At 48.6% G+C, this 15,642-nt stretch overlaps 1 protein-coding gene across 1 annotated transcript in view; it reads right to left on the bottom strand.

Annotated features, from left to right (window-relative positions):
* Positions 1 to 15,576, bottom strand: part of LOC100120884 (UPF0489 protein C5orf22 homolog) — a 178,310-nt gene extending 162,734 nt beyond the window's left edge. Inside the window, exons 1-3 of the mRNA XM_001604426.6 lie at positions 15,251 to 15,576; positions 14,523 to 14,668; positions 14,287 to 14,436 (exon numbers count right to left, since the gene is read on the bottom strand). Coding sequence (XP_001604476.1) covers positions 14,287 to 14,436; positions 14,523 to 14,668; positions 15,251 to 15,313 — 359 coding nt within the window. The 5' untranslated portion in view covers positions 15,314 to 15,576. The remainder of the gene's footprint in view (positions 1 to 14,286; positions 14,437 to 14,522; positions 14,669 to 15,250) is intronic.
* Between the last annotated feature and the right edge of the window lie 66 nt (positions 15,577 to 15,642).

Below are 15,642 nucleotides of genomic sequence, written 5' to 3' on the forward strand. Positions count from 1 at the left end.
TTGCAGCTCTCTCGTGTGCCCTTTAATGCACTCCGCGAGCGGCGCAGGTTCACGGACCTCGCGCTCACGCATTATTGCACCTTGCGCGCATCTATCCCCCCTCCCTCCCTCCGCGAGCGAGGAACGGAAATTAATAATCGCGCGCCAATAATATTAAGTAATTTACCGGCGGCAGCGCGCGGCCTATGCATTAGCCGCTTAATTAACCGGCCTGTGCAATCTATTTCCGCTTCTATACACGCAGAGAGAGAGAGAGAGAGAGAGGAGGGTGTTATCGCATGTCGCGCGATCGTATAACAAACGCGAGCGCGCTGCGGATTAGCCGTTTCTCGTAGTACGCGGGGAATCGAGAGCGAGCGCGATTTAACGTAAAACATATCGGAAAGGCAATTTTCTCTCGCAAATAACTGCCGTAAACGTATTTTCCCAGAGAGCCGCGCGCGTATACGTGGGCGTTCGTGACGGACGTTTCTCGAGGGGGATACACACACGCCCACAGCGCCGCTTGTATATAGACTCTTGAGAGCGAGAGAGAGAGAGAGAGAGAGAGAGAGAGAGAGAGAGAGAGAGAGAGAGAGAGAGCGAGTGCAGGCGATCGCTGCAAGAGTTACGTTTCGAATTACGGGGGCCAGGACGACGACCACGGCGCCGCGGATTCGCGAGAGCCGTGTGCACGAGTATCGAAAGCCGCGCGCGATCGGCTATACCTGTTGGCCTATTATGTTTGATTTGGAGAGCGGTAATTACGCGCGCACGTGAAAGGAGGCCCCAGCCAGCCCTCGAATCGCTCGAAAAATTAAAAACTTCCGGACTTTATAGCTCGCTCCAACCCTTTCGCCGCGCTCGCCATATGCCCTGCCTGCTGCTGCTGCTGCTGCTGCTGCTCGCACCTCATTTGCCTAGAGTGCAGCGCGCGCTAGTTGGAAAAATTATCCCTCGGCTCTTTTTTTCGAGGTTTAAAAAGTACGCGCGAGTTATTTACGATTATATACAGCCGTGGCGGAATCTCTCGAAGCGAGTGACTCACGCACAAGCGGCATTAGCGAAGGAGAAGCGTTAGGCTGCATCTTATCGCGGTTAATGTAACATCTCTCCGGCGCGCGCGCGCGAGAGAGAGTCTGCAGTCGATCAATTATTGCGCAATAAAGCTTCGCCTCTTCATATAATTGCAGTGTACAGCGGCTCTAATGGAAGTTTAATTTTACACGCGGTAAACTGCCGCTGCTCTCGAGTATAACATCCGAAAAGCAGCCCTATACTCTGCGATGATGCGACGCGTCGTCTTCGCGCTCGCAGTCGCTCGTAATCACTGTTTGCCCGCGACGGGACTCGCTCGCTCGCGCATGATAATCAAAAGCTCATTCGGCCGCTCGCGAGACGGCTATTAATGCCGGCTTTCAATAGGCTGCTGTACACGCTCTCGGCTCGTCGAAAAACGCGGGGAAAAAACCTCGCCGCGGACGCTTGACCTCGACGGAGGATGAGAAGACGCCTCTAGGATGAGGTGCGCCTCGCGTGTACGTGCGCGTACAGCAGGTAGGTATAAGAGAGACGGCTTGTTTGCGAGGATCCATTGTTCGCGGAGGAAAGCTCTTCGAGAGAGAGAGAGAGAGAGAGAGAGAGATGGCTCGTAAATAAAGTTGCGCCACACGCGCATCATCAGGCCGACGCCTCTCTGTGTGGATTCGTCGGATTTTCACTCGTTATGTACTGTATATAGGTTGTACCTACTGCTGCGTGTGTGCAAATACGAGAGCTTGGGAAAAACTGCGGGGCGCGAGCGATGCCGGCTATAAATAAATATGAAAAATGCAGATTCGTCTCTCGGGGAGTTTTCTGCATATGCTAATCGGCCTCTCTCTCTCTCTCTCTCTCGGAGCTTTGTATACGTACGCTTGTGGGAAAGAAGGTAAAGAGGTGGTGAGAGAAAAAAAAGGTGCGCCGCCGCGCAGACCCCACGTGTGTATACATAACCGTCTCCGAATGCATTTCCATGCAGTTCGAGCCGCGCACGGAAAAAAAACTAATGCTAATCAGTGCGTATACCTGCGCGCGTACCTCCGCGGTGCATACTTTAAACGCATTAGTCCCGGCGCGGCGCGTGACAGAAGCGCCTCTCGTATACCTGCAGCGAGTGCGACGGTACAGGCTCCGAGAAATTATAACGGCATCTCATTAGGCCGAAAAAACGACGTTTCTAGCCTCGGAAGATCCTCGTTAAGATCTTCGGGTCCAGGCAGGCAAGTGTATCGAATCGTAAACATTTCGGCCGCACTCGAAACGGAATAATTCGCGCGCGCGCGCGTGTGTGTCTGTAATGCTGATAAGAGAGCGCTTCTGCGCTGCCGCTGCGGTAATGATTATAATGATCCTCTCGCCGAAGGGAAACGTTACAAAGATCGTAATCTCGCGAAATTTATCCCCCCGAAGCCGTGCATCTTCGCGCGCAACGCACACGATGCGCAACTGATAAGAGAGTGACTGGCTCGTCCCGATATATTATGCGAGCTCGAAAATTTGCGGCCGAAAATTGCCCGAGATCGTTTGGAGATTCGACTCTCAGAGCCCGTGCCGCCGTTGTACAGCGCATACATCTGACAGGCCGAGAGAGATTCCGATCTTTTGCCCCGCTCTCGACGTAAATCTCGGCTAGTTTCGAGAAATATACATATTTTTCCTTTCGAACAGCCCCGCGCATTGCAGACCAGACTCTGAGAGGCTATACATGGCACTAAACAATGTGTACGGTCTAGCGCGTCAGAAGGCACTCGACAACGTGAAAAAGAAAAAAAATACGACGACGAAGGGTTGAGAGAACACGCGAGTGAAGTGCCATTAATGGCGAGCTAATGGCAACAATACAGTCCGTGTGTACATGCGCGTACACACACACACACACACACACACACACACTCGTCAATTTCGCGCACATGCGGACGTCTGAAGGAGCAGCATGTGCGCTGCAGCGAATGTTGCCATAGAGACTTAGAACAAAAAGCTACGAGCGAGGGGGTACACGAGCCGTTATGTAGCTAATAATTACCGCGGAAAGAGAAAGAGAGAAGAGCCGTCCCCGTACTATATACTCGTACATATAGCGCAATTAAACAAAGGACCATCGTACGTACGACGGTTGCATCGCGTAAACCGCATGTTCCTCTCCCTCACCCCGCAGTTTTCGCACTGCAGCACGGCTCCTCTTCCGAGAACGGAATAGATCCGTACGACGTCGCATAGACCGTCGGAATACAGCGCACGTCTAAGGAGAGCAGCGGACTGGTTCCGAAAAGCGCCGCAGAGGGAAGCACCAAGCAGCGGCGCCCGTCGAATTCAGCGCCGGCAGCGCTCGAGCCGAAGAAAGCGATCGAGCCCAAAAGCCCTTTCACTTTTGTTGTCCGCGGATAAAGCAGTTCCCTTGTATCGATTTTCTACCGCGTACGCAGGACCGCCGATAAAAAAACTCCCTTATCTACGCATTGTAAGCTAGAAATTCTAAAAATCGCGGACCGCGCGCGAAAGTGCCGATAACGAGGGGGCATTATTCACGCAGCGCAATACTCGTTTCCTGTGTACACAGAGCCTAGAGCCATATGCAGCGGCGCTGCAAACCCGTAATAAAGATTCCCGCATTAAGATTCGCGCAATCAATCGTGCGCGGCGCGCTCGCTCTCCGCGAAATAAGCGAGCTCTAAATCAATAATCCGGCGGAGCCCGCGAGCTGTGCCCCGCGCGCGCGTGCGGCAATAAAACCGAACGAGCCGCAAATAAGCGAAGAGAGAAGCAGAAGAAGAAGAAGAAGAAGAAGAAGAAGAAGGCGCGTCAAGGCTGCGGTGCATACGCGTGCGCGCACACGAATTACCAGTTAAGAGTTACGAGTTACGAACAATGTGTGCTGCAGCGGCTCTCTATACATAATACGCAGAGGCGCGTCATCGCTCGATTATTACCATTATCATTGCCGCCCGTCCCTCTCTCTCTCTCTCTCTCTCTCTCTGGTCATTACGAGAAAGAGCGCATACACACAAGGTATTATACTTGGACGTCGTCATCCTCATCGCCGAGGGCTCTATACTGGGGAGCGAGTTACACTCGCGCTGCAGCTCGAGAGAGAACAAGAGATCCGCGGCGATAGGCTGCCGTAGCCGAGAATGAAGTCATCTTCGCTAATGCATCGATGCTTATCCCCGACGCGGAGCAACACCTCGCGAGAGCAGCTGACGCATTTACGGCTGCTGCAGGCGCTCTCGCCCACGCGCCGCACAGTTGTATACCGTAGCCTAATGTCGTGTGCCATTATGCAGCGCTTTTGCGCGTCTATAGCTGGGCTGCCCATAAATTCACCTGTACACAAGAGAGTTGGTGGCTGCAATTGATCGGAGAAAGAAAAAATAAATATCCGAGCGCCCCGCGAGCGATTTGCATATAATAAGTGACTCGGGGATAATTGGCCCCCTTAAAATTTCATTCTCATCGCGATGCGCGACTCGGCGGCTACCCATCATCCTTTGACAAGTGCTTAATTACGCGCGGGGCTTAATCTCTCGCGGCGCATCGCTACCGCTGCTGAGCTGCTGCTACCGATTAAAATTTAACCTGGACCCTGGCGGCAGCGAGTTGCCGCCAATTAAACAACTATGTCGTTCTGTCTGTGTATCGATTACCCTCGCTCGAGAAAGAGGGAGAGAGAGAGAGAGAAGCCGCCGATCGAACAGTTATGCAGTTCCGCGGTCAAATTGAAATTCTCCAATTTTTGTCGATATTCGTTGATCTCGCGGAAAAGCAACCACGTCGTCGCCTATAACAACTTGTTAACGCAGCGAAACTCACTAGACGGTCCGTCATATCAGCCGCAGCGCGCGTAAATCAAGGCCGCGCGGTGTACTCTCCTATTTACACATGCGCGACGCGTCGCTTAGAAGTCATTAGTCGAGCGCAGCCTCTCCTTCGGCAAAAAAACTCGCGCATACGCGAGCTTGGAAAAAAAGTGCGGAGGTGCGGCATCAGCTGCAGGTGAGCGCAAGCGTATGCCACCCACGATTTCGACTTTACGAGCTTGTTTAATGCGCGCGAACACGATATTGCTTAACGCGCGGGATTTACGCGCGTCGCGCGTGATTTGCGAAGCTCTCTCCGGCGCATCTTTCTCTCTCTCTCTCTCTCTCTCTTGTATAAATCGCCGCTGGGCTCGCATTTTTTCCAGAGCCGCGAGAAATTTCCTAGTTACGAGGAGCCCCGGCAATTTGTTATAGCGTCGAGCTTTTCAATTAGCCACGCGGCGATTTCGATAATTGCGGAAGCTATTTACTAGCTCTCATCTAATTAATAAGCCGGATGTGAGTTATCGTCGCCGTTTCTCGTATGGATCAGGTATACACGCAGCCGAGATTACGAGCGGGTGTAATAAAACTATTCGCGTACAAGCCGAGATATAAATGTTCCCCTGGCGCAATATCTGAATTTATAATGTATACGCGAGATATATAATCAGCTTTGCATCGAGAGAGGGCGCAGTATCCTTCGTTTGTCATTTCGCGTCCCGCGACGCGATTTCCGGCCTTAACAGTGTCATTGCGGGAGATGAAGGAATAAAATCCGCTGAAAATTAGAGCCTTATTAGAGTGATTTACGGAACAGCGTATCGACATCGGAGAAAGAATCAGTGTTAGCGGAGTCGGTCAATTCGCATCTATCACACAAAAGCCGTTGCCGAGAATTTCCGCATATAAACACATGTTTATATATATATATATATTTATTTATCGCTCGTGTCTCCGGCATCGACTTTAACGAGCGGCCTAATCTCCCTCGTCGGTTGAATAATGAAATCGCGACAGCTCTCTCTCTCTCTCTCTCGCGAGTAGTAGAGAATTTATTTATTATCGAGTCCAGCCGAACGACCGCGCGCAGCCTCTCCCTCTCTCAATCTCGTCGATTGCGGTTACGCTATACTTTCCGGCGAAAAGGCTCATTAGGGCTCGCTTTACACGCGTATCTATTTATAGCCCAAGAAAGAGAGAGAGAGAGCCAAGCCTGTTCCGCGATCGCGCTAGGCGCAAAAAGTACCAGATATTTTCAACGTAATTGCCATCCGGCGCAGTGTGTAATGCCGCTGCGATGGATGTGTGCGTATGTGCACTGCGCGGAAGAAAAACTCTGGAATTTTCTTCGCGTCTACTATAGGATTATTATTGCGTAACGATGACGAAGTCACTCATTTCTGATTATGCCTCGACTCGGGTCGTCTGACTAAACGCGGCATTATCCACTGGCGAGTTTTCCGAGAGACAATGGATGCGAGTCGTTGTGGAAACGATCGCCGGTTAATCCGGTTGTCAAGGCGAGGACGATGATGATGTCGCGGCTGTATGTAAACGTCACACGCATCTCAGCAGAGAACAAAGACGATTTCCGGGATTTGGAATTCCGCCATCATCGGTCTTGTTACTCATGCACGAGAGCACCGATTGGCCCAAGAATTTCGAGGACGAATGTAGGAGAGGCGATAAAAGCCACTATGAAGTGATCGGATTTTATAAATTATAATGGACTCGCGGATTACTGCAGAGCCGCGAGAAAAGACATTCCAAACGGTATAACGCAAGTTTTTCCTCGAGGCACGCGTGGCTTTGAAAACTATCAAAGAGCTCGCGTTTCCGCATTCTCTGTGTCTCGCGGACGACGTAAAGCTGCGAAAGAGTAACGCGAATTTTCGAAAATACGTGCGCTTATGTGATCGGCGTGTAACATAATGCGATTATCCGAACACACACTCACACGGCACTTGCTGTCCCGAGGATAAAATATACGCGAGCGCGTATGAGTCACGCGTCCTGTGCAGCTTTTAATTACATGAATATTATCTCTGAAAAATGAATCATCTAACCGCAGCAGCTGCCTCTACATAAGAAGCCTTGCAATCAGCTCTCGACTCGGAATCAACGTGACAGCCGACGTGAGAACCGCGAAAATTATAATTTCGAAAATAATGCTTATCTACTCGAAACTCGAACTTTGCATACGACAAAGGAATAGGTCAGCAATAATAATAAAGACAGACCGGCTGCAGCCGGTATCACATACATACACACACATGCGCTACACTCGCTCACTCTCTCGATTCGGCGGCACAAAGCGCGACGGTGAATTGCGCGCCGCCGCGGGAACAATGCGCGAGCTGCCGGCTAAAGATCGCTCATTGTGCGAGAACTTGCAAAAATAATCGCGCTCACTCTCTCTCTCTCTCTCTCTCTCTCTCTCTCTCTCTCTCTTTCGCTACAAGCTGGTGAGTAGAAGCAAGGGAGCAAAGTACCGGGAGAAATAAGAAGTATACGCGAGGGGGAGGGAATAAAGAGAGCGAAGAAGAGAAAGAGAGCCATTAGACGGCTGAATGAACCATGAGCAGGACAAACCTGCGTGAAAATGACTTTCTCGGACTCTGATGCTACGGAACAAGCCGAGAACGAGCTACTCGAGCGTGCCAGCTAATAATTGTTTGCCGATTTCGACGAGCGAGGCGGTTACGGCTTGGAGCACAAAAAAGTAAAAAAAAAAAAAAAAAAAAAAAATGCTCAGGGTTCTCTGTACGAACGTATCGCGGTAGGTAAACCGAGGAGCGAAGGAAAAGGTACATATAAGTGCATTTAATTTATTCATCCGGGGCCAATAAAACGCCAAACTAAAGAGGCTTTATGGGCCGCTCGGGTTATTTATAGTGGCGCATTTAGCGAGAGAATAAATAATACAAGGGACTATGAAAAATGCTTTATGGTAGCGAGCGCGATGACGCTGATGACTCGTATTTTATTTTAATGAGCCCATAGAATCGGCCCGCGACTGATCGCCGAGAAGTATTACCGCCGCGCAGGCACAGAACTTCAACAGCAATCGTGACTTTGATTCGAGAGAATAAGAGAGGGACTGCACTCGCTGAAAGGCTGCGCGAGTCGAGCGCCGTGAATTATTCCCTTACATATCTACCTGCCGAGATTCTCGAATCCAAAAGCAAAAGCACCTATATGCGTATCGCATATTACACGCACAGCGAGCCGCTTGCGAAGAGTTATAATGATTGCGTGCGCGGCCCCGCACGCTCTCGAGCTTTGGAAAGTCGCGTCGCGCTTTTCTCGCGCCTGTGTACATAGAAAATATGCTAACGTTCAAACGCGCGCGCGCTTCATTTGTCTGAGTTATGCCCCGTCTGCAGCGCGCGTAAAAACGCGTTTTCTACTTTCCTCTCCGGCGTACGCATATAGTACACGGAATTAGTCATTCTATGCCATTATCTCAGAAGAAAACTACGGATATACGCGAATCTTCGATCGTATTACGCGTATACGCGCGGCTATTATAGGGTATATATATATATATATATATATATATATATATATATATATATATATATATATATATATATATATATATATATATAATAAGCGAGATACCTTGGCGCATAGCGCACGGCCCAGCTCTTGATTTACATTTTAATTGAACGGACGAAAGCCGGGCCAGCGAGCGAGAGCGCGGGTGATTTATGCGCATACTCTCCCCGCGGGCCCAGGGGCTATTGCTACTGTCGCCGCCGATGATCTATGAACGAAAATCAATTCCGCCGAGCGGAAACCGGTTGCTTATACACCACAGAGCATTATACAGCTCGCCGGCGCTAACGGAGCTTTATTCTTATGCAGCGAAAAGCTGTTTCATTTTTAAAACGCCGAAGTCAAGAATAGCAACGCCGGTGTCTTTCAATTTACAGATCTCGAGAGTCGCCCCGCGCGCAGAGCAATATTATATACTGCACGTCGTCGCGACGGCCTAATGAGGTCCTACGTATAGCGGCGCGGAAAAAAGGTGCGTATGCCTGAAAGCAAAAGCTAGAGAGCCTCTGATTAATTGCGTACATCGCGCGTAGGCTTCCGGATATGGGCGGCGGTTGCGTAGTCATGGAGACGCGCGTCGGGGGTGTAGCCTGCACCACACCCAGCAGCGGACTCTCGTATACAGCGGCAGCAGGGAACATGGCCGCGTTCTCTCTCTCTCTCTCTCTCTACTCCTTTTCCGCGCCAGCCACTTGAAACAACTGCGCTACACAGCATCGGAGATGAAAGAGCTTTTACCCCGCGAGCTTTAACCCTCTCCCACCCCCTTGAAAAGGAATCGACAAACACGCCGAAGGACTCGTACCGCTGCTGCTGCAGTTTCAGCCTCCCTATCTGTAGCCGGGGGGCTCGTTATACGCGAGCGCGCACCTCTTTCCCTCTGCCTGATCGCTTGGAGGGGGTGGAGCTCGACCCCAACGACCCCGACGACCTCTGCCCTTGTCGCGAGAGACTTCTGCAGCGCTCGGCTCCTCTCTGCTTTATATATCCCCCTAGCAACAGCCTGCCCCTTACTGCATTGAGATGTGCTTCGGCTTTGCAAGCACTAATGCTGATTACTCGCTCCTGCATTTATACAGCGGCCAGACTTGGTTTAACGGCTTTGAAAAATTTCCAATTTTGCCGTTTATTCGCTGGAGTGATTTCGCGATGAAAGACGGATCGTTCGAGTCTGTGGCAAACTGACCTGCACTTTTTTCCGATATTGTGGGCGTGTTACCAGCGAGATTAACTGACAACCGATGGGTTTTCATTGGAAGATTTAGATTCTCGCGATACCAGCCACTGGATTCTGAAATTACAAGCTTAGCTTGATTCGAAATTGAAAAATATTCACGACGCGAAATAAAAAATGAACGTTATGGCGCATTATTCCCTAGATGTGCCATAAAGGATAAATAAAATTACACGCTTCGAATAGCGCTTTAATAAAGATAATTTATCGCCGAGTAATTACGACGGAGGAGGAGGGTGGTTCTTACGCGCGAACAATTAATAAAATCCGCGACGCTCTCTCAGGCAAAAAAAAATAATAATTTTACTAATTGACGCGCGGGTGGGTAGATTCGCGCGCGCGCGCGCGCGCGCACAGCAGGAGCAAAGGCTGCGTAGGCTCAAAGAGCCCCGACGGCGAGGCTGCTAGACGTAAAAAAGAATTGAAAAGCAGAGAGAAAAGAGGGAGTGCAGGCGCGCACAGCCTCAAACGAAATTTCGGCGTCGCGTCGGTCTCGAGTGGCCGAGAGAGCCGTCAAGCGAAAAAAATCCATAGCCACTGCAGCAGCGCTCTAGAGTGCAAGGTAAAGAGTGACGGCGGCGCAAGCAAGGAGGGTGGAAAATAAAAAAAAAGGGAGAGAGAGAGAGAGAGAAAAGGTGCTCTCTAGCGAGCCCAGGAACGTCGGGGCTGTACACACTATATAGGCGCGCAGGAGGGAGGGATTTTCTTTCAGGATTACTCTCGCGAAAATGTTAATCCGCGTCGGCGGCAGAGCAGCTTCGGTCGTCATGGCGACGGCAACGAGCTCGCCTAGCAACCCCCGGGTGTTGCCGGGCACACGATCTCGTGAAACTCGCCCTGCTGCTGATATATACGTATACGCCCGGCGAAATGGCGCCTCTTTCTCTCTCTCTCTCTCTCTCTCTCTATGCGCGATGCTGTGTGGCGGCTCTGCTGCGGAGAATCGCGTTTTTTCCCCAAAGATTCAGCTGGCTCCATGGAAACGAGCTATTCTTGCTTTACGCTATGCTTTTTCGCTATACCCTTTACTCGTGTAAAAAGCTCGGCGCTTTCACGCGGCAGCCCTTTCTCTGATGAGAGTTCGCGCATTTTTAAATGTTTACAGGGATATCATTAAATTTCTAAAAATATTCGAGCTCACTCAAGTAATCTACGCGTCACGCGAAAAAAAAAACTGTAGAAAACCGCTTTCTTAGCTACGAATATCAGCTCGCGCGCGATAATTCTTTTTCGAAGCACGTATCGCGAATTTAAAATAACGGAAAAATAACAAACTGTAGGTCTATTTTTCTTCACTCCAGCGCACCCTTTGACAAACAAAATGCCGAGAAATCCGTGAAGAGCCGGTAACAAGAGAAGCGCGCAGAAAAAAAAAGCAAACCAAAGCGAAGGAGGGCTCGAGCACGAAGGAGTACGTTTGACGAAAGCAACTGCTCTCGGCATTGTTGTTCCGCACATGTGTGCGCTCGCCAGAGTCGCGTCGTCGCCGTTGGATTAAAGACGTTGAAACACGGCCTTGAAAGGTGCCTACACGCGTGTGTCTAGTCTCTACTACCGCTGCGTGGGTGTGTGTATATCGTAAGCGCGATGGAGGAACAAAGAAATTCGCGTTTCACTTCTAAGTACCTGCAGAAAAAAGCCTTGCTTTGTGTCTCTCTAAAGCAAAGGGTTGTCGTGTGCGTTTAATTAACGAGTCCGCTAACTTTGCATTGGATCTAAAATATTTTGCTCGTTAAAAACGTTACGCGAGATGTAAGTAGAAGAAGAAAGCGCCGCAGTAGCAGCTTCACGGCCGTGCAAATCCGAACGACGGTGCAAGAACAAAGTGCACAAAAGCAATCCAAGAATTTACGAACGCGAACAAAGATTTCGATTTACCATCGCGCGCATCTTCCTTCGTCCACGCGACACGCGTTTCTTCCCTTTAATTTCCGCTCTTTGTGCGAAGACAGACAGACAGCGACAGGCAGAAGCAGCAGCAGCAGCAGCAGAACGCGCTTATAATACATATGGCGTATATCTGCCGCGAGTGACTTCAGTGCAGTTCTGGTCGCCGACGTTGCAAAGCTCGAGATATATGACCTACTTTACGGTAGGTAGAGACACGTCGACGATCGAGTAGCGGACGATAAATCCACGTCGCTCGGAGTAGCGGGCAGGAAAAGTACGCCGTGTCACCGGGGCGAGTAGCAAATCTGACCGCTTTTTAGTCGCATCAAAGAGACGCGCAAGATCCGCCGCGACAGCCCCGAGTATAGAACAGAAAGAGAAAGAGCGCAGATGTACGAAGGAGAGTTATAGCTAAATTTGAATTTACTGCGCCGCCGGAAGATTACCGCTTTACCGAAGACGGCAGCTATACTCTTTCGCTCTTGTACACACGTGCTTCAGCCGCCAGCAGAAGTCAGAAACGTGTTTATCTTTAACGTGCAATTGTTGTTTTTCTCTCTCTCTCTCTCTCTCTCTCTCTCTCTCTCTCTCTCTCGAAGGTGGGCTTTGCTCGTCCGACTATGACAGCTTGACGCGCCGGCTTATTTATGCGCGAATATCATTACGATTTAATTGGCGGAAATTAGAGCGTCGCGTCGAGTTTATAGTGAAACGTCTCTCTCACTGAATTTGGTGTACTTTGACTAATTATCCCGCCTAACCGATACCACGCGTTACTGCATCAAAGCCGTAAAAATCTCCGTCAATCAATCATAGCGCACCTCTTCAATCCACCACTTTTTCCGTCATCTCCCGCATTGAAGCGTCCGACAGATACACGTCTCCATTACCTTCGATATATAATTGTCGTCCCCTACTGGGATCCGACGGCGCAAGAAAATCCCGTGACAAAGGCCCGCTCGAGCTGCGCGTAAATATCGCGCGACGGCGAAACGATAATTGAGCCGCTATTTCTGCAATCGACGAATCTCACGGACCACCAAAAAAAGCCGGCAAAGAAGAAGAAGAAGAAGAATTGCGCGCAGCTCAGAAAAGGAGCGACGATCAACGCGAGCCTCTCCGCCATTTTTCGCCGCGCCATAAAGCGCGTCCCGTCAACGTCAGCTTTTTTTACAACCTCGCTCTGGATGACACGAATCTTTGGAATGACTCCGCCGCCGCAGCGGCGAATTAACGCATTGCTCGCCGCTGGAATTTATCGAATTTTTGAAATAATATAAATGAGCCACGAGGGTAAATCCGATAGCTTTTTATAAGGGCATATTCGCTCGTCCTTATATTGCGCGGCTGTAATTGTACAGCTAGCCGCGAAGGACACGTCGCGCCGAGCTAAGTGTACCGAGAAGGAGAGCGTGTACGCATATAGAGGAAAGAGTGCCGAGCATTTCGGCTCGTTATGTGCGCTCGCGGCGGAAAAGGCGCCGGCACAAGGATCATTACATCTCGGGATTACATAATGAAATGCACGAGAGATATATTTCTATACGCATATATAGGTATAATGCGCATGACGCGTATAGATCGCGCAGTTGGGCGGTCGTAGCGCGACTGCGTGGGGGAGGTTGCGTTATTGCAGCGGCGGCGGCACGCCCTTTGCGCGCAGAGCACCGCCCGCTCGGGCCCGCTTAATTATCGCAAAGTACACTCGCTTTTTTTCTCTCGCTCCGCCTTCCAGCTCGCGATTCATCGTTATATGCCTCTGTGTATGTGTATATATACTCGATGGTTTATTCCGAAATTGCAAAATTCGGATGTACTTGAACAACGTGCCTGCTTATGGGAGTATATATAGAGAGAGAGAGAGAGAGAGGAGCTGCGAGAGAAAAATGCAGAAACCGCTCGTTCGCGGCAAAGCGCTGAATTTTCATTCCTCGAAGCTCGCGCGGCTATGTAAGTGGCCCAAGTGAATTCAAAAGTAGCGCCATCCTGCATTTACTGAGCCGTAAACTCTGAGCTATTCCGAGCAACTTTGTCCGAGCGGTTAAAGTACGCTGAGGGACTGCGCAGCTCTCTGTATTTAATATTACGCTCCCGGCTCCTCCGCCGCATTATCCCGTTGAAGCTCTATACTTATCTCCGCAACTACCGATACAGCCTTAGCGTTTCATTTTTCGATATATGACCCTTGGTTGTGAAACTTTGGAGCAAAACTTCGCGACTATATAAAGTGCGTGCGCGGTATGGACTTGGTGCCGACGAATTAACTGCGGTGAATTCCTCTTTTCTGACTAGTTTTTTCAAAACCTCCAATTGCTCCAGTAGTCCCTCTTTCTACTTCGTCTCATGGCGAACACGCGCTGAAAAAGGCGAGCCTCTGTAATACCGCTGCCGACTAACACTCATCTAGTCGCAATTGCCCTCTGGAAGCTCCAGTAGTGGATAGCTGTACGAGTTGGAAGAGAGAAAACGACGTAACTATACCGGGGCGGATATTCTCTCTGTCGTCAATGAGGTCGTTCGTTCGCAACGAAAAGAGCTGCTTCTAGACGTTACGGCACTGCTTATAGTACTGGTCACTTTGTACATACTTCAATGGCAATAGTGAATCAAATCGAAAATAATATGTAAAAGGGGGCTTGAGATTCGAGTTTATTCTCTAAACTAAATCAACATTGTAAGAATGCATAGTAAATTCTAAATAATCGAATAAACATAGATAAATATAAAATATACAATAATTATGTAATATATTATGTCTTAATTGAATGTTAGAACTCGACTTACCTTATACATCCACTTTCTTTATGTTTGCCGATCAAGAAATTGCGTACTCCATCAACCATTTGATGAGCCCATGGTGGTTTGACCCAAATGAGATTAGTAAAATGACCAGCGTATGCAGCCGGCAGCATCCAGTTCTCAATGCTGATTTCCCTGTTGTTTTTCATTAGAATTTAATCATAGTCAAGGTTTCTTCATTACGTGATCTTTGTTACATTCTCAAATTAGAAAAAACTTACTCAAATAAGTCATCTTTCCGCCAGACGGTATCAGCATTCATATCTTTAGGAACTAGCATATCTGGATGTGAATCTAGATGAATGAAAGTGTTCCCTTCAAATGGTAGATGTTTGGATCCGATACACCGATAAATATAAGGTAGAACCTTTAAATAAAACAAAGCATTTCATTATTTACTCAAACTTCAAGTCTTGTAATTATTAGTAGGTGATTCTACTTATTGAAGCAACATTTCTTGATACGGAACTAAAATTTCAACTGTAATTTTGTTTCAGGGACTGACCAAAAATATAAAGGTCAAAACAAAAATACAATTTTTGGCCATGCTTCGAATTCTCGGAAATGTCCCGCCCAGAATGCTCCATGACATCTACTGCCTATCCTTAGAACTACCGTTTTCCAAGAAAAGCGTTCAAAATCTCTAAAACGTAAATTTGACTTTTGCGATTGCTGGCAATCGTAATCCCCTTAAATTGCAATGTATCTTCGATATTTGTGAAAGTCTGTAATTAATCTTTCGATAATCCTAAATTCTAACTGAATTCTTTTTTTTGACAGTTAAAATTTTTGCCAAGTATTTGAGGTTATGTGGAGTATCGATGCCGGTGCAAATAACTGATTTGTAAACAAATTGCATGAATAATACAGACAACAAAAATGGCAGATTTAACTGATTTAATAAATGCTTCTAACCTGTATTTGTGGGCACTAAAAAGCACAAACTTACCTCATTATGGGGCTCGACAATGAAAACAGGCGTTTTCTTGAAAGTTTTTTGGACGACTGACATTTTCTACGATTTTCTTTTATAAACTGTTACGATTTAAAAACACGCGAATTCACACTCACACTCTTACACGATGCACATACACAGACTAAACTCGTATCCTTTCGAGTTTCGCCGTTCGCGACGGTCTCTGTGTGTATACAGGTATTGTACATATGATGTGTGCAAAAGTCAACCATATGCACGAGGTTTCTATTCGCCAAAGTATATACACCTATATATACAAACTACGCAAATATCACCAAAAACGCGGGAATCTACAAACCAGACTAATACTTATAAATCTCAATCGTTCTTGTTAACCGCTTTTCAGCTGTGTTCAATTACACACA

This window comes from Nasonia vitripennis, chromosome 4 (genome assembly GCF_009193385.2).
Source record: "Nasonia vitripennis strain AsymCx chromosome 4, Nvit_psr_1.1, whole genome shotgun sequence".
In the NCBI taxonomy this organism is placed as follows: Eukaryota; Metazoa; Arthropoda; class Insecta; order Hymenoptera; family Pteromalidae; genus Nasonia; species Nasonia vitripennis.